The 19,494-nt window shown below is 39.1% G+C and overlaps 2 protein-coding genes across 2 annotated transcripts in view; both read left to right on the forward strand.

The window, feature by feature from the left end:
- LRRC75A (leucine rich repeat containing 75A) overlaps positions 1–3,568 on the forward strand; it is a 102,760-nt gene extending 99,192 nt beyond the window's left edge. The window contains exon 4 of the mRNA XM_053457221.1: positions 2,595–3,568. Coding sequence (XP_053313196.1) covers positions 2,595–3,129 — 535 coding nt within the window. The 3' untranslated portion in view covers positions 3,130–3,568. The remainder of the gene's footprint in view (positions 1–2,594) is intronic.
- Positions 3,569–13,703: 10,135 nt separating this feature from the next.
- Positions 13,704–14,740, forward strand: LOC128474631 (regulation of nuclear pre-mRNA domain-containing protein 1A-like). Its single transcript, XM_053456999.1, has one exon. It carries the CDS (start codon positions 13,704–13,706, stop codon positions 14,613–14,615), a length of 912 nt encoding a protein of 303 aa, XP_053312974.1. The 3' UTR covers positions 14,616–14,740.
- Positions 14,741–19,494: the final 4,754 nt, after the last annotated feature.

Consider the following 19,494-nt stretch of genomic DNA (forward strand, 5'->3'; position numbering starts at 1 on the left):
CGTTGCTCTGAACTCTCGATATGTGGTCCAAAGAGCTGTCAATGGAAGTAAAGCAGGCCATCAGCAGGCTGAAAAAACAAACAAACCAATAGAAGAGGTGGCAGAGACATTAGGAGTGGCTGAATCAACAATTTGTTATATCCTGAAAAAGATGGAACATACTGGTGAGCTCATCCATACCAAGAGGCCCAGGTTACCACAGAAAACTACTGTAGTGGATAATTGCAGTATTATTACCTGGGTGGAGAAACCCCCTTCTAGGCATGTCAAGAGCACTCTCCAGGAGGCAGACGTATGATTGTCAAAATCTACGATCAAGAGAAGACTTAAATATAGAGGGTTTACCCAGAGGAAGGTCAATTTGATCTAGGCTTTGCTAGAGAACTTATAAAAAAGATTGGCCGGTTATAGAACAGAATTCTTTTGACAGATGAAACTAAGAAGACCCCTATACCACAATGATGTGTGGAGAAGAGTATGTAGAAGGGAAGCCACATCATCAACACAGGGGCCTAGGCATGAAACCTAGTGCAGACCTGCTCTGATATCATAGCCCTGCAGCAAGCTGGTTGTATGGGATCTTTATGTTAAGAACATCTGATTTAAATTAAAATACATCTGATTTATTTACATGAAAATGCATGTGATTCTTTAACCGCGCAGCAGTACATGTGACAGCAGGGGAGAGTGATAATCCTGTCAAGATCTTTTGATTCATTGGGTAGCTATAAAGACATAAATAGAAAGAAAACTCAATAGAAATTCTGATAAACAAGTCTTCTCAACAATGCCACCTGATCCCAGGTCAACCCAAAATAAGAAAGGAATTCCCATGGAAACTAAGATTTTTTTTTAAAACTATATTATAGCAGCTTTGAAGCAGGATCTATAAAATCACAATAAAAAAATAAAATAAAAAAATTATATATATATATATATATATATATTCCATGGGAATTCCTTTCTTATTTTGAGTTGACCTGGGATCAGGTGGCCTTGTTGAGAAGACTTGTTTATCAGAATTTCTATTGAGTTTTCTTTCTATTTATGTCTTTATAGCTACCCAATGAATCAAAAGATCTTATTGACAGGATTATCACTCTCCCCTGCTGTCACATGCATTTTTAAAATAGATTTTAACAGACAATATGTTTTGACCTTGTGTTGAAATGCTACGCTTCTGGAACTGATTGTCTAACCCATTTATTGGGTGAAATAATTGAAGCAGAAGACCGGGAAGCTTAGTACCGTGAGTGTAACCTCACCCTCTGATCAAACAATAATAATTTAGCTTTAATACGGGCAGATTTCTTTAGGGGCTAGAAAAATATATATCCCTTGCTATGATGTACATATGAATGCAAGCTTCTAGCCACAGTTACAGCTTTAACACCTGTAGTTAAGCAGCGTGAGTGAAAGCATCAAAGCAATGTTAGGTCCATCAAGTTCAACCCTTATATCTATCCATACAGCCACTTAATTTCAAATTTTCCTAGTTCTTTAAGCGAGTTGCCACCTCTACAATGTTTTTTAGATTTGGTAATCTCTATAACAGTTAACCCTTTTGGGTCACTGCCATGTTCTAAAAAATGTTTAGGAAAATAGTTTTTCTTTATATAGTTAACATCGTATACTTTCCCTGTTACTTTGGATGTAAATGTTTCTATACTTTTTGTTTGTATTTTGCAAGTGTTGCCCCTATAGAATCCTAGTTTCTTATTGCCTTTATGAAATTTTTAGTTACACCCCTGTGTATATTGGCGTCACCGCTAAACATTATTTTTGGTTTCTCAGGACTGCTTGATTTATTTACATAATTGCAAGCGTGTAAGGTGTGGGTTAGTGCACCATTTCAGTTTTTGAGTTTTCTATTAATTCATATTTTCCAACATTTGAAATGGCCAAAGAAAGATGCTTTTGGTTTTGTGGGTGTGGCTATGGGTGGAGCTTTAACATTTTTTAACATTTTGTTTTTGACTTATTTATGTAATTAACTTGTTTATGTAATTAACCCCTTAATGACAAAGCCCGTACATGTACGGGCTGAAAATGCATTGTTTTCAATGGGTTTAGGGACCGCCCATTGTCCTTAAGGGGTTATTTTGAAGAAGAAAAAAATATTCTGTTTGATTCAGAAACTTGTCTCTTTTTTCTATACATTATTGTTATAGATTTTGGGGGCTATACAACACAGTGATGCACTCATTCCCACCAAACATTTTTGAGCGCCTAGACAAAAAGATGACATCAGAAGATGAAAGATTTGGGTTGCATTTGGGGGCTACAACATTTCTCTATATAAAATCTGTTCTATATAAACTAGAGATAGTTTATAGGTCTTATATAGCTACGTGAATCATTCATTTATTTTAAAAGGCAACAAAATGTGTTTAGATATATATTGCAGTACAGTTAAATGATGGAGAACATTTTTTTGTCTGTAAATATATACAGTATATATATATATATATATATATATATAATATATTTTCTAAACTGTGATACAATGATACAGTATACACTGTTTGAACTAAGATTCCTGTGAAAATGTTAGGCTTGTGAGTTTAACTGATTCTCTTTTTTTTTGCTTGCAGTCTAAAAGCTATTCTGGCAGGAAAGCCCCACAATGGAACTTTAGACCTGTCTGCAATTTCTCTTACTATGAAAGACCTAGAACGCGTAACCGTTTACCTCCAGCACAATTCAGAACATTTGGAAAATGTGGAACTCTGTTTTACTGAACTCACAGATGAAATGTTTCTCTACCTAATGCCTGTCCTCAGCGCTCTCCCTCACCTATCAAATTTGGCCCTGAATGGAAACCGTCTGACAAAAGCAATCTTGAGGGAAATAACTGAAGCTTTGAAGGATCTCAAGAAATTTCCCTGCATTACTTGGATTGACCTTGGCAATAATGTTGACATCTTCTCCTTACCACAACCTTTTCTGGTTAGCCTCAAAAGGCGCTGTCCCAAACAGGGGAATTTGCCTACTATTCTTGAGTTTGGAGAGGGTCAGCTTAGTGACCTTGAAAATCAAGATGGGTCAGCAGAAAGTCAAGAAGAACAAATTGGAAGTGGACTTTGGGGCAACAGTACTCAGACACAGAGTCAACTAGATTCTTCCTAAAGTACAGCATGGGATCTTTGATTGTATGAGTGTAGGATATTGTCAAAAAATTATTTATCACAGGAGCCAAGCTGAATGTGTCTCACCTCCTGGGTGATTACTCCAGGATGATTAATATAAATACTTTGTCTCTGTATGAGCCTTCAACTTGTTTCCTTTTACTCTTTCATCCAATTCTTTGGCCTAAGGATAATAATCATCTATTGTTCTTCGTGTATTGTCCTAACAATTTTATAAATGTATAGTATTCTTTCAAAAATCTCTTACGGGGGCATTGAAATTGGAAACCGCACATTCAAAATATTTACTGATACAGTAAGTATTGCAAACATATATTATAAAATATGTTTTATATTCCAGGGTCTTGTTGAATGTATGCCTGTGTCTACTATAGTGAGTAGAAATAGCTGATTATATTCAGTGGCCCATAGCTGACAAATTGAATCTTGAAAGTGAAAGAAAAACGATGTGCAGCCTGCTTTGAGGGTGAAAAATCACAGTAAATTTTAGTTTTATATTATAGTTAACATTTCCTACATCTGGGGACATTTTCATTATGTTTTTCTTGATGTAGTGCTTGGCCATCTTTAAAATGTGGAAAAGGGACAGCTGCCTTGTGGCCCCCGGCTTGTATCTGACATAATTGCAGTTACCCCGGTGTGGTGCAAAGACAGGACAGCCTAGCAAGGGGAGATGATGTACGGGAACTGTGGTAGCATCATGAAGAACGTGGGGCCACCGGTCTATTTATTAAATGCAACTCTGTGTATTGCTATGTACATCTAATATATTACAAAATGCAGCATTTACGTTAGACCACATTTTATTCCTTGTGGGGTATATTTAAGATCACTTGCCGGGTTTTCGGCCTATACATCATAGTTTTTTGAGTGTTAATGTGTGCTAGTTAAGCTTTGCCAATCTTTAATGTTTTTTTAACAGTGTCTGCTTGGCCCACAAGCTGCACAAGACCACCCGCTGTCCCCAAAATACTGCCCATTCTTTCATGGGGCAATAGTAATCCTGCGCTATCCTTTTCACTATAGAAATCCACTTCATGAATAGTGTGAGGACCAGTATAACCTCTCCAGAAAATACATAAAAAAGGAGATGTTCACTCATCATAAAAATACTTTAACCAAAAAAATACATTTAATAAGTAATATAAAAAAGAAGTGTAGCTTACTTGAATGTTTACACGTCTAGCTTTCAAAATGCTGTGGGTTTCCAACATTAATTCTCTAAAATATCATGGAATCTAGAGAGCTCCCCTACTAGAGAAAAACATTCCAAGTGAGTATTAATATAAAGTCCATTTTTCTTTTTATACGTAGGTGTTGTCTCATAGCGATGGTGTTCAGGATTCTGTCTTTATATGAAGAGTCTCCTGGCCACCACACCTCGGTCCATCCTCTCCAAGATCACATATGTAATAAAGCTTTTTATTGGAGGGCAAATTAAAAAACATAGCGTACATGGGTCATTGCAAAAAAAAAACGCACCAGAATTAATTTCTTAACTGGAAACTGAAAAGTTATTCTATTCATTTTATTTTAATTTTTTTTACTGAAAATGTCCTACTCTTTTTTGTGTTATTATTTTAATTGGAGATTAATTTGGATTCTTTGATGGAAACCGTGCAAACAACCTAGTTCAAAGTTGCCATAGAGTGGCGCAGCTGTGTAGATCCATAGCCAGGTCAACATTTCATTTGCCTCAAATGCGTAAATGATGCCAATCACGTCCTCCACCCTTTACTCTTAATTTACAGCACAGATGGCTGTAAATGAGCTTTCCCTTAAATTGCTTGCAGTCAACCAAACCAGGGCTCATCAGTCCTCTTGTGCACGGACTAAACCTCTGTTTATTGAGGAACAACAATAGACCAGCTGATTCCATATAACCTGTGTAGGCACCACTTACCAGTACTTTTGCTTAGTTATTATACACTTACACAATACGGCTTCTGGCAGTGTAGAAGACTAATAACTGTAAAAAAAAAAACCTGATGAATCATTATTGCTGTTATACATGAACGAAATGTTATTATTTTTGCTTATTACATACAATAATACAAATACAGTGATAATTACTGTTAAAAAAGCAAACAAAAAAACAACCATAGCCGAGTGAGCATTGATTCTGTACATTTTGACTGTTATGGCTTAAGTACTTTACTGCATGTATTCACTGAGTTTGCTCATTTATGTGCGTGGATTGAGAGAGTACACTTTTTATACTGTCTACCTTCAAATGGCCGCCCTTTATTAGAAGGGCTTTTACACTATTTGGATAAGAAGCAAAGATGCAAAAAGAAAGTACATTATTTTCGTGATTGTGCCTTTCTTGTACAGAAAAAAAAAGAAATATACTTCTACGGCTTCGTAGTGATGTAATCCATTTTTTTATGTATTCTGACGTTTTTAAACATTTTGTCTGAATAAAGCTTAATGGCGAAAGCAACAAAATTGTTAATGTAAACTCTATAGGTTTGGATTTTAAAAGGTTTCTTATGTTACACTTAATGAGATTAGAGCCCGCAGCCAGCACTTATCCCAATACTTTTATTGGAGATTATTATTTTCTTAGGCTATAAAATCAGAATTATACACCTTTTTGCGATCCTAGTTTTAAAGATGCATTCTACGTAAAGATCATTGTTTTTGTTTTTTATTCTCTTAAAACCTTCAAAAAAGAAATTGGGTTCAGTTGAAACTAAACACATGTGGTATGAACGTGAAGTAAGCGTGCATTAATCAAAAGAGCAAAAAAAATGATATTTTTTTTTGGCATTTCTAGTTACAGCCAGCCATAAGGTTTCTAAGTTCCTCCTGCCAATGTTACTAACATAGGAAAAAAGAACCTCACGGAAGTGTCCCTTGATGGCTCGATACCCAATGCAACTGCTTAATTTTACCTATATGGTAAGGCCGACCATGTTTCTACACAGGATAAAGCTCAGAATGAGGCTGGTGAATGAGAGGAAGATTACCATTGGTGGAAAATAGTGGAACTAAGACTAAAGAAGAGCAAAGAACACTGAGGAAATGGGCTTTATAGACTACTGGATCCACCTGCCACGACATTACTAAGGGTACAGCTAAGAGTAGCTGAAAATTAGATCCACTCACTCATGCCTAAACTCTACGCATACACTTACTTTAGTGTCTATGGACACATGGGGTGTAAATTGTTCTAGTTTAAATCTTTTAAAGTTAAATCAAGATTTTGTTAACGGTAGAAATAGTATATAGTCGGTTGGAAAACTTTAGTTAAAAGTAGTTTATTTAAACAAAATGACACTTATTTCAGTTTCATAAAAAAAATACAAAGGTCAATATATAATGTAACAAATTATTACACTTTGCCCGGTGACACCAAACCCATTTAAAGACTAAAACAGCTATGGAGCTTCCCAAGTCATTTCTAGCTATACATTAAATGTAAGAGTATTAAGCCATATCAATATATTGCCATGAACTAGCCAATTGATACAAGCCCTTACTGGAAATATGTTACATATCCCTTTAAATACTTTAGATAAAACAAATATAGCATACATGGCTAGATTCCCGTGAAAGCTCTTGGAAATAGTTAATCATTAGGGATTGCATGGTAGGCTCCAATGCAGCGGTACATTCAATAAATAACCTTCATATACATTACCGTTCAATTTGGGGTCACTTAGCTGTTTTCATAGAAAACAAAGAAATTTCTATCTGCGCTAACAAAAGGCTTATCTTATGATCGATTAGCTTTTTCAATGTTCATTTAACGCAATGTGCCACTGGAACACAGGAGTGATGGTTGCCGAGAACGGGCCTATGAAGATGTTCCATTACAAATCAGCTACAATAGACGTTTACAACATTAACAATGTCTACACGGTTTTTTTTTTCATTCCATGTTATTTTAATGGACAAAATGTGCTTTTCTTTCAAAAACAAGCAAATATCTAAGTGACCCCAAACTTTTGAACCTCGTTGTAACATTAATTAAAAAGTCATCCAAAACCTCAAACTATTATTATTTGTTATCTTGTTTCCTCCAAATATAACATTATTTGTTTATTCTAAATCAATCTCATAACATGGAAACTTTAAAGATTATGCCATTTTTGCTGCTATAACATCTTAAATGAGAAATGTATGGGTTATAGGACTAGTACTTTTTGAGGTATAATTAAGTATGGGTATAATGGTACATCTAATTGACCTTTCATGATGCCAGTTTCAGTCCTGGTGTGCCTAATTTTAATAAAGCCCTTTCCTGCAACTGATTGGCTACTTCAAACTGTCCCTTTTAATGAGATTCAGCTTGCCACAATGCTACATTTTGACATGGAATAAAAAGCTACAGACCACCCCTTAGGTCAATCAATTTGCCAAAACAATATTTATTATTTCATTATTCATGGTTATATCAAATGGGAATCTAAAACAAAATGCCTAATAGTTTAAAAAGTCATGAAAAAAAAACACTTTCAATTTTCTCTTAATATAAAACAGATTGTTGTGTTATACGGGGTAGCAAAGCTGAGTTTCTATTTTGAAATCTGCATTACAATTTGCATTACAGCCATGGCAACACTGTCTCCTGTAGCTTCTAGGAATGTTGGCGATGTTTGCTGTTGATGACCATGTTGACCTCCAGATCTCGCACACTGGAGACGGGTCAGTGAAGGCTGACAGACAGAGGGAGGCACTCTGTCAATCTCTAATGTAAATTTCCTTCTGGATACTGTCAATCCATCTGCACCTGCATCATCAGACCGCAGGCCTCCTCTGCCCTCAGACCATCTTCCAGAAAGCCACATAGGATTAGACTCCAGCAGAAGAGCAGGAGTTGATGTCCACATATAAATCAGATCTATTTCCCCCTGTTTGTGTGTCTACTTAACCTTAACTATTTCATCAATTTCAATGTATTTACTAGAATAACAAAAATAAGACATCCAAACAGCCATTTAGACAATTATAACGTCCATGACTATGGAGGAAACATAATACAGTATATAAATATGTTTGTGTCTGACATTTCCTAATAAATGTTGTATCTTTCTAATATACATACTGGGGAACTCTCTGGGTGAAGCCATGCCTTGCTGAGTCTCCGGGGTCAGTTTCTCCTGATCAGTGTTTGGTCCACCCACATCCCTCCCACTACCCACCCACATCCCTCCCATTACCCAGTATCCACCCATATCCCTCCCACTACCCACCCACATCCCTCCTACTACCCACCCACATCCCTCCCACTACCCAGTATCCACCCACATCCCTCCCACTACCCACCCACATCCCTCCCACTACCCAGTATCCACCCACATCCCTCCCACTACCCACCCACATCCCTCCCACTATTGCATGCCTTACATGTCTTATTGTTTCTCCTTTCTAATCGAGGTCCCTTCACTAGAACTTCCTCTGTAAAATAAGTCTCCTAGCGGTTTTGACAAGACACTCTGAAGCTCTCTTAATAACTTTTGGAGTATCCTCTCGGGTCCCATGGACTCCATACTTTGAAGACTTCAAGTAGAACTTCTTCCTCTGTAAGTATGCATGCCTTACATGTCTTATTGTTTCTCCTTTCTTATCGAGGTCACTCCACTAGAACTTCCTCTGTAAAAACAGAGTCAAGTATTTCTTTAGGCAGCTAGATCCTTATCCTTATTTATTTAACTTCTTTCCAACAAAGGCAATGTAAGCAATTAGGCAGTATATTGTAGTATATTGTAGTATGAACAGTGTAGATGATATTGTTGATTTTTTTTTTTACTGTCTGTAGTCTCATTTTGTATAAACCAAATAGCAGACTCCATGCCATTACAGAAAAAAGACCTTGAGCCATATAATGTGATTATGCAAATGCCTTTGAAGCCGATGACAGAAATCAAAATGTTATAGCTTCAAAAACCAGCATCAACTCAACTGTAAGGTCACATCATCAAAATTGCAAGGTCACACCCTTTAGCAAACTTCTTTGCACGCGATGTCCCTGACTGCTCCAACCATCATACTATGCATGCCACCCCACTAAATTATGTTCTAAAAATGGCCCATTACAATTACTTGCATCTTCATCTGATATATTTTCCACTTAAAAGTATAATATCTATTTTTGCTTACAAAGAGCAAGTGGTGGGATTTCTCCCAATGCTCCCCTTAAAGACATTGGGTTGTCCTTAAACCTATTAAAAACAATGCATTGTGAGCCCGTACGTGTATGGGCTTTGTCATGAAGGGGTTAATGTTTTATGTAATGAGAATTAAGAATTGTATTTTTGTTAAAAACTCTTACACCTACACAAAAGATATTAACATTTACTCCATTGCAGTATCCATTAGAATGTCTGGGTCATAACACTCAGGAGGACCATATAACTAATAAAACAAAGAAGCGTTCCCAAAGCTACCTGCTCTGACGTGCTCGGCCCAGTCAGTAGCAAATACTTATTTTTACATCCTAAAACGGATGATGCTGGATTAAATACAAACTGTGTTTAGAAACTGTGAGACTATTTCTAGATACTGAAAGTAAATCTAATCTCATGTAACTTTCCCTTCAACTTGGTCTGTGCCTGTCTGCTGGATTCTGCTGACAGAGGAAGCTCCAGGCTACAGCGGCAGGAATATGACTCTGCTGCAGCGTAAAGGTATCATGAAGTACGTCCTAAAGGTACTCTTTCCACCTTTTATGGGCGTACCTGAACGTCTCAAGGAGGGTCAAGGGGGTGACATCTGTAAAATACTTAATCAACCTGTTTGAAAGAGTACTAGTCCTATAGTCTCAAAACTTGGTTGTGCCAGCTTTAAAGAGACACTCAAGGCACCATATGCCCCTTAATGTATACAGATGAGGACAGGGATCTTGTAGTCCAGGGGGTAGGGAAAGCCATGTCCCCCCAACAACACACACACTTACACATTCTCAATGTATCACACCCCCGACACCCTTACCTTGTCTGGAGCTCTTCCCGCATATATCTAATTACATGACCCCACTGCGTACCTGCCTCCGTAAGTGTTTCAGTCCAAGCTGGACTGGCCCTGATTGAAGAAAACCCATTTGATTCCTGGTCCTTATGCAGAATAGCATCACCAAAGCAAGACACCGCCATCGCTATGCTTGACCATTGGGTTTTTAATGTGAAATGTAGCATTTGCTTTATGCCAGACAGAATAGGTTCTATGTCATGCAAATAGTTCAATTTTGACCCATATGCCCATATGACACTAGCTGAGCATAAAGTGCTTCTTAGCATGTAGTGGTTTCTGTAATGCTACTGTCAGTAATCCTGTGTTTGTCTAATGTTGTTCTGATGATGTAGTCATACATCTCTGCTGATAAAAGAGAGGCTTGCAGATCCCTGAATGCTTTTAGGACTCTTTTTGATCAACCAGGTAATTATATGCCTTATGCTTTGAGATTTTGGAAGGATGGTCACTTCTAGGTACCTTCATTATGGTCCAAAACCTTGTCCATTTGGCCAGTATAGTCTAGCAGTATGGTCTAGCATTTGTTCAGTAGAGCCTTAAAGAAGGCTGTGTAACCCAACGCATGACTTTACTGTATATATCAATAACTGTTTTCTTGCTGGTCATCAAGTATATCTGTATAAAAACGTAGTATGATGTGGTTTTGGAGTAGAGCCCTGCGCGGGACTGCTTTTTAATCCCGCAGGGTCTAATAATTACATATATATATATGTATATGTTGTCAGCAGGGGCTAATATTCATACCTGGGAACTTCTCGGCTCCGGCTACCCGGAGCTTTCCCTTGCAGGATGCGGCCAGGACTGCACACTGGCTTTGGTGGGCGGTCTCGCTGATATCGGTGGGCAGTCTGGGCGGTCCTGCTGACGGCAGCTTGAAACATCCCCATTTAAAGGAAAAAATGGGCGGGGAGCGGAGGTATGCTAATATTAACCCCTTAATGACAAAACCTGTACATGTACGGGCTCAAAATGCATTGTTTTCAATGGGTTTAGGGCCCATTGTCCTTAAGGGGTTAATATATGAAAACTAACTGCCTCTTCAGCTGTTATCATTTTGAAACCAAATTTGAATCACGGTCTTTACTTCAAAGAGATAAGTACATATTATGTAGTTAAAATTGCTTGTCTAACGTATATATATTTATATATATACCTGTGTGTGTAATCCCGTGTCCCTGAATGGCAGAAATAAAATGTGGTCACCCTATATTTGGGGCATATAAATTTGCTATAGTAAATAATTCATTTTCTTTTTTACAAAAAAAGAACTGAAATCTAGCATTTGGATCTTCTAAATGTTATAACTTGGTAAAGTTTATATTTTTTCTAGTCAGTATCGCTACCCCCATTTTCTTTCTTCCTCTCGAGATGCTTCTAACATAGTTGCTTTATTCCTCCCCATGTACGGTGGGTTTTTTTTGTTTATCCAGTAGGTAAGGTAAATATCTATTTTCTGTTTTTCTATTAATTTTATCAGTAAGGAACTTTTAACCATATAAATACTGTATTTGCTCGATTATAAGAAGACTCCCAAAATTTGAATAACAATTTGAATAACAGTGATGGTCATACCTGCCAACTTCTTAGCTTCGGCTACCCGGAGACTTCCCTTGCGGGACGCGGCCAGGGCTGCACACTGACGTCAGCGGGCGGTCCCGTGAAATCAATGGGCGTTCCAGCTGAAGTCCGGGACATTCCAGCTGATGTCAGTGGGCGTTCGCGCTGACATCATGGGAAACACTCCATTTTAAGGGGAAATGGGCAGGCAGCAGAGCGTGTCAAGACCTGAAGGATTCGGGTTTTGAACCCGGGGAAGCGGTGGTTCACTCAATTTCTGGGTCAAACACAGAGGTATGGTGATGCATTGAAGAAAAGTATATATAATTTTTCTTTTGTTTATCATTCAGAACTGCTGCAGCCGCACCGCTCAGGGGACCAGTATCCTCCTCTCTGGCAGCCGGTGGGCACCTGTGCGATGTAGACAACCCCCACTGCTACATAGTTACTAGTTACATAGTTACATGGCACTGCTGCCGGCACTTCCGTCGGGCTTCTATTAGGGAGCGCCGGCAAGACATGACCTTCCGGTGCGCCGTCAATGAAGCCCCGGCGAAACTACCGGCCAGCAGCAGAGGAGGCTGTCTGAGCGCACGACGCATATGTGTGATATGCGCTGCTGCCGGCCCTTCCGCCGTGGCTTTTTTGACTGAGCGTCAGCATAGAAGCCCTGGCAGAAGTGTCGAGAAGCAGCAGAGGTTGTCTACGCACATTGCGCAGATGTCCACCGACTGCCCCGCTAGACACCATGGAGTCTGGGGATGCATTGTTAAGCCTGGGGGTGGGGGGCAGAGAAACATATCAGGGTGGCATAAAGCACATCATAAGGCAAAGTGGCATATTGGGTGTTATAAAGCATATCTGGGGGCAGAGTGGCATATCAGATGTTATAAAGCATATATAGGGGGCAGAGTGGCATGTCAGGGGTTATAAAGCATATCTAAAGGACAGAGTGGCATATCTGTGGGGCAGAGGGGCATTTCAGTGGTTATAAAACATATCCGGGGGGGCAGAGTGGTGTATCTGGGGGGCAGAGGGGCATATCTATAAGTAAGGTGCATTATAAATTAAGGAGGAGTACCTTAAAATTGTTATTGGCTTTCCAAATTTTTGTTTGTGTATAACCTATGCTGTCTAGTTGCATAATAGATACCAAAAATGATAAAATACATGTACTTCTGTTCGTTACATAAAATACTGTTTTACCATTCCACTCGTGATTTTTTTCTCTTAAAATATTTTCCTTAAAATAGCACCAAACATTAAGGGTGCGGCCTATAATCGAGCCAATACGGCAATTATACCATGATCAAATTAGTATTCAAATTGTGATAAACACATTTGTTCCAAAATAACATATAAGAAAACTATCTGGCACTTGTTAGTAGAGTTCAGATGTCATTAATCAATCACACAGACAGTTTATTTATGAGGAGGATGTGTGAGTGTAAAATAAAATAAGAAGAAGTATATGTATCAGTCATTTTAAAACAATATAGACCCATAACCAAGAGAAAGAGGGATGATCTAAGGAAATAGTGACCGAGGAAAGGGGGGAAAAAAAGTCCAGAATCAAATAAAGATAAAAATAAGCTTGATACCAAATGCAATGGGTCATGTTATTATAGTGGGATAAGTGAGGAAAGTAAGCTCATTATAAATCATGTAAATGATGTTTTTAACAATGTTTTTAAACAGAAATAAAATTTGTGTTAAACATTTTATTTGTAAGAAAGACAAATCCCTGTGATTTATATATAATTGTCTTCAATCCATATATGAGAGAATTTGAATTAATGGAAAACTAGTGTAACTAACATATAAGCTAAATATCATGTTTACAACATCCATGGCTTAAGCACGCTACTTGTGATGTAGACAGTTGCTGCATTGTAGCAAACATTCCATTTAGCAGGTAGTGGCTCTAAGTGTCACTGTTGTCCAGCAGACTGCACTGAGGGACCAACCTGGGTTCGCCAGTAATGATTGCATAGTTTGGACTAATTTGCTTCAGTTAGTATGGCTACATTCTCAACAGAGTCTTTTGAGAAGAAGCTCTCAGAGCTGACATACAACAGGACAAGCGTTCATACCCTGTCCTACTGGCTCATCCACTACAGGAAGCATTCTCAGGTCATCGTTTCTGTGTGGCACAGAGAGCTGCGTAAGGCAGAGGCAAGTAGGAAGCTGATTTTTCTGTACTTGGCACATGAGGTTATCCAAAGCAGCACAAGAAAAGGACCAGAATACACTGAAGAGTTTGCCCGTGTCATTGTGGATGCCTTTAAACATGCTGTACCGGAGTTAGATGGCACCGGTAAGAAACACCTAGGCAAATTTCTTTCTGTCTGGGAAGATAAGGCTGTGTATAACCGTGTGATTTTGGAGCAGCTGAAGATAATACTTTATGGTGAAAAGAAGCCAAAGAAGCGTTTGTATAGTGAGGTGAAAGGAGGTGGTGATGATGATGCAATTCCAGCAAAATATAAACCAGCAAAAGCACCTTCAACGGCCAATAATCTTCTGCGTGTTATACAAGAAGTTGAGAGTGCAGCCTCCAGAGATGCAGCTGTGCACCAAGAGATATCCTTCATACCTAGAGAGGTGCAAGATTTGTCTTATTTGGGCAAACCTGGTGATCTGGAGTATTGCCGTAAGCATTCCACACTTGTACGAGATGCCTCCAAACTGCTGGCAGAAGGCTATGGTAGACTGGCAGCGGAAGTCGATGACAGGAAGCAGCTGATTGGAATGCTGTCCAACTTTTTGCAACATCAGAAAGTGGTGAATGATGAAAAGGAACACCAACTGGAAATGTACAAGAACATGTTGGAAAGAGCAAAAAAGATTCAGGAACAACTGCGCACTCGGCTGGAAGATAAACCTGATCTTACTCACCTCTCAAGTGGTTCACAAAATGAGGAATATTAGCCGTAGGCTTTACATATGTGCCTCGAAGATTGAAAATAAGAACTATGGTCTCCTGGATTACATTTGGAGAAATATTACTATTATTTATATATGTAGTTGTGGAATATTCCAGACAATAACATCAAAATAAATATTGTATTATAGTGATAAGTTATGCATTTGAGTTCTATGCAGTTTTTTCATCTAATATCATACCTTCCTCTAGCACTTTGTAAAACCCTTTGTTTTAGTTCCCTTCAATTTTTTGTGCTTTATGGTCCCCATCGGCAGAAGGCAGAAGGAGGACATCAAGGTCTACTCAACAATAACAGAGCAGATCACTCTTGGGGCAAAACATTGGACAGTTACACTATACTTACTTACCCAGGGTGGCGGTAAAAACATTACTTGCCACTCTGATAATGATCAACTCAAAAAGTCTGGTAGCCATGAGGAGGAGTGCGTCTATATTCTATAGGGTTATGTATAAACAATGATTGTGGTGCAAAGTTAAGAAAGAGGATGGATAACGACACCAATTCATTGAAAACTCCTGCTGACTGAATCTTTCTACTATTGCAACCTTTTCACTAAAATCATATTTTGTTGTGTATCGCTGTAGATCATAGGATTTAAGAGACATAATACTCCAAACAGTGTGACTAAAAAGCAAACCATTAACTTAGTCAATAATATATCCATATATTGGTGGCTCTCTATGTCAGCAGTGGGACTGCCAGTACATACACTGATACACACACAAACGCATTATCACTGTACATACATATATATATACTGACCGTGATACATTCAGGGCTATACATGAACCCTGTTACAGAAACATATGACCTCTGTATATACGCTTTATGCACTGAACATTATATATACAGTGACTCTGACACTTACACACTGGTAGGGAACTCTGTCCACACTGACATGCAAAATGTTTAAACAAATTTCCTGCTGTTTCCATAAATGTTATTGTGGCTTTTAGGATTATAGATTTGATATACTTCCACTCAGCTCATAGAAATGGGAAAATTAATGGAGGAAAGGGGCACATGGATTTCAGTCCCAATGGGATGAACTACGTTATCTCCCCAGCTAGAATATGCCACAGCCTGGCTCACCAACAATTCAGGCACCCCAGACATCTGTCTGGGATTCCTGGTGCTTATACTGGCACATTATGGCTCATAGCATCTCCTCAACGGCTTCCAGGGTCTGGTAGAGAATGTCTGCAAAGAGTGATGGAGGTGGACCTCTATGCTGCATTCGGGACAGACCCCCCTGCTAGCATCTTTTATAAATGTATTGTTTCATATTGAGGTTGACCTTGAACTGCAAATTAATTTACCTTTCTGCCTGAGTGAAAGTTCTGATCCCCAATAAAGGCACTCAAAGAGCATATTTAACCCAGGGCAAATGGGACAGATGTCCTGGACTAGGGCTGCAACCATTAATTGATAATAGTCGATAATGAAAATTGTTGTAAATTGTTGTTACATTATCGATTAGTTGAATCGATTTTATGAAATATAAGATGAGCGTTTTTTCAGAGCAACTGTTTTGAATAATACCCTTTATCTTTTAATCTGACCTCAAATAGAGGTTGGACTATAACACTAAGATCCAGATCCCCTTCAGTGCTGCAGGGGACCTGGATCCTCCTCTCTAGCAGCCAGTGAGTGTCGGGCGATGCATGTAGAAAAGCTCTGCTGCTGACAGCACTTCCGCTGGGGTTTCTATGATGGAGCACCGGAAGGTCACGTCACGCCATAGAAGCCCCAGCGGAAATGGTGGCGGCAGCAGCGGAGGTTGTGTAGGCGCACCGTGCAGACATCCACCGGCTGCTAGAGAGGAGCATCCCATACAGCACTGCAGGTGACCTGAATCTTCCTTTCTGGCAGCCGGCATAAGGCATATCAGGGGGAAGATGTGCATAACTGGGAGACATGTTGAAAAATAAAAGGAAATTAAACAAGAAATCAGTTTTTATTAAATATGAAAAAATAGGTTACATGTGAATTCATTTGTACTAGTAAAACGTCTTTAGGTAATAAAACCTTGTTTGAGAAGTATTACCTTTGGTTATGTTCTTCTACCTTTAAAATATAGCTTTTATTATTACTATGTCAGTAAAATAAGGTGTTTAGAGAAATGCCATTGTTATAATGAGATACAATGACCCACGTTAATGTAAATTGGCCAACTAATCGATTATCAAAACAATCATTAGTTGCAGCGTTATCCTGGACGCAAACTTACCTTTAGCGCCAGGGTCATCCCTAGACTCGATAGCACCCCAGACTTTTCATTTTAGATAGCATTATGCTTGTGAACATGGATTGGATGTTCTGTTATTTTCCTGATTGTTGTGTACTTTTGTAGACCAAAGCAGTGCATCATGATCTGACCAAGGAATATTGTAGATTTGTACTTTATGAATCTTAAATATTAAGTTCCTGAAACCCAATAGTAAATCAATTCTTGTGTATGATAAATGAGCTTGGGAGAAATGTGTGTAGCCTTTGTCATTTTGGTTGAAACTACACTAAATATCATATAACCTGTGTTTTTTGAGTGTTCCCATCATTTTGTTGGCATTGTTTATGACTTTCTTATCAATATCAGTAGGTAGCTAGTCATAGTTTTTTGAAATCTAATATGGGATTCATAATCGTGTTAAACCCTCCTGCAATCATGATTTGGCCTTGTGCTACTTTGTCCAATTCTTCTAATACATTTGTTATGAAAGGAACTGGATTGGTATTTGGGTAGGGTGACCACATGCCCCGGACTGCCCGCAATGGGAGTTTAAGCCCAGGGTTCCAGGCAGCCTCAATTCAGGACAATGCATTGTGCCGGAATCAGTGGCTTCAAACGCCATCTTTGACACGGAGGAGAGAGAGGGATGCCGAGTGGTCGCTCATGAATACGCTTTCAGCAACCGCTTGGCACCCCTCACTCTCCTCCCCGAGGCCTCTAGCTCGCTCAGCAGTGAAGCAGCATGCATAGCAGGGAGACAGAGGCCTCGCGCTCCTACCGCAGTTAGATAAGTGAACTTCAAAGGGGGAGAGAGTAGATAGTGAGAAGGGGAGGAGAGGGGGTAGATAGTGGGAGAGGGGGTAGATAGTGGGAGAGGGGGTAGATAGTGAGAAGGGAGAGAGGGGGTAGATAGAATATTGAAATAAATAAAGAGTGAGAATGAATTAATGTGTGGATGCATTGTGTCAATGTGTGAGAAAAGGAAATAATGTGTGGACGAAATGTTTCAATGGGTGAAAGAATGAAAATTAATGTGTGGATGAATTGTGTGAATGAGTGAGAAAATTAATGAATTAGTGTGTGGATTAATTGTGTGAATGAGAGTATGAATTAATGTGTGGGTGATTTGTGTGAATGAGAGAATAAATGATTGTGTGAATGAATTATGTGAATGAAAGTGTGAATTAGTGAGTGACTGCAAAAGTGTTTGTGTGTATCATAGATGAATAATTGATTTGTGGAAAGGCAAAGATGGTACGAGCAGGGTGTTAATGGGTTAAAGATGGCACAGGCCAGACTATTTGGGGACAAAGTTGACTCATGATGGGCTGTTTGGGGACCAAGATGACAAGTCCTGTGTGTGTAATTTGGGTGATGGTCAGGTTCTATGTGGGCAATGTGGATGCCAGAGCTGGCTTTGGGTTGGGCAACCTACGCTCTGTGCCTGTAATTTAGGGGGTTTTATCTATACCTTTAATGCTGAGTTTTTACGTGAATTCCAATTGAGCTACACCTGCAAAGCTGGGTTTATGTGTTATTCTGTTGATCTATATCGCAATGTTATGTTTCCATACATTATTTTTGTATACCTGCAAATACAGGGTTTGTATGTCTTATTCAGTTGATCGATGTCTGCAAAGCTGTTTCCATGTGTTTATTTGATCTATACCCCAGTACTGAGTTTACATGTATGTTTCCATACATCATTTATGTATACCTGCAAATATAGAGTTTGTATCAGAGCCCTGCGCGAGACTGCTTTTTTAATCCCGTCCGCTCCCGCAACATCTGTGGCCAATTAAGCCCACCTCCTTACCTGAACTGCAGATTTCCTGCACAGTCCTGCAAAGCTGCCCTCAAGTTGCTCCTTCACAGCATCTCTTCTCTTGACCAGGAACAAGGTGGAGTCATAGGAAGTGACGTCACAGCACGTGACTCTGTTTTGTTCCTGGGTGGAGCAAGAGAGGAGACAGTGTAAGGGAGCAGCGAGAAGGCAGCCTTGCGGGACTGCGCAGGATTACCGGGACCCGCAGGTACAGTGCCTGACCACCCGCAACCCCAGCAAGAGCGCCCGCAAGTTTCTTGGCGGGTCCCGCCTCCCAATGCAGTCCTCTACTTTGGAGCCTTGATGTTGGGCACTGCTGTTCCAACCAGGACTTATCGTTTAGCAAGATTTTTGAGCATCTACCCCGTATAATTTATTTTGTTAGGTTTACTATGGGAGGAGGGAATTACCTTTTTGCTAAATATCAAATGTAATGACCAATATAATAAAAATCCAGATCCAGTCCCCCGTGACTGCTTCACACAGCATATCAGTAGCAAGAATAGTGAGACCATAGACGGGGAAGGTAAGTGCCTTTTTTTATTTAGGAAGAATGCATAGTGAAATACTCAGAGTACTCGAATATACATTCTTCTATAGTAAGGTGTTAGGTAAATTATACCAACCCTTTAAAGTTTTGAAGACTTTCTCCTTAAATCAGAATTATACAACTAATGTAGCCCCGGAAGATGTATTTATGGCCCACATAACGCTTAAAAATAAACTTTAAAAAGTTGTTTGCTAAGCAAAACAGGACTACTCACCTACATGCCTTTCAATCCTTGCAGCAGTTAAGCTAAAGAGAAT

The sequence above is a fragment of the Spea bombifrons genome, chromosome 2, assembly GCF_027358695.1.
Source record: "Spea bombifrons isolate aSpeBom1 chromosome 2, aSpeBom1.2.pri, whole genome shotgun sequence".
NCBI classification, from domain to species: Eukaryota; Metazoa; Chordata; class Amphibia; order Anura; family Pelobatidae; genus Spea; species Spea bombifrons.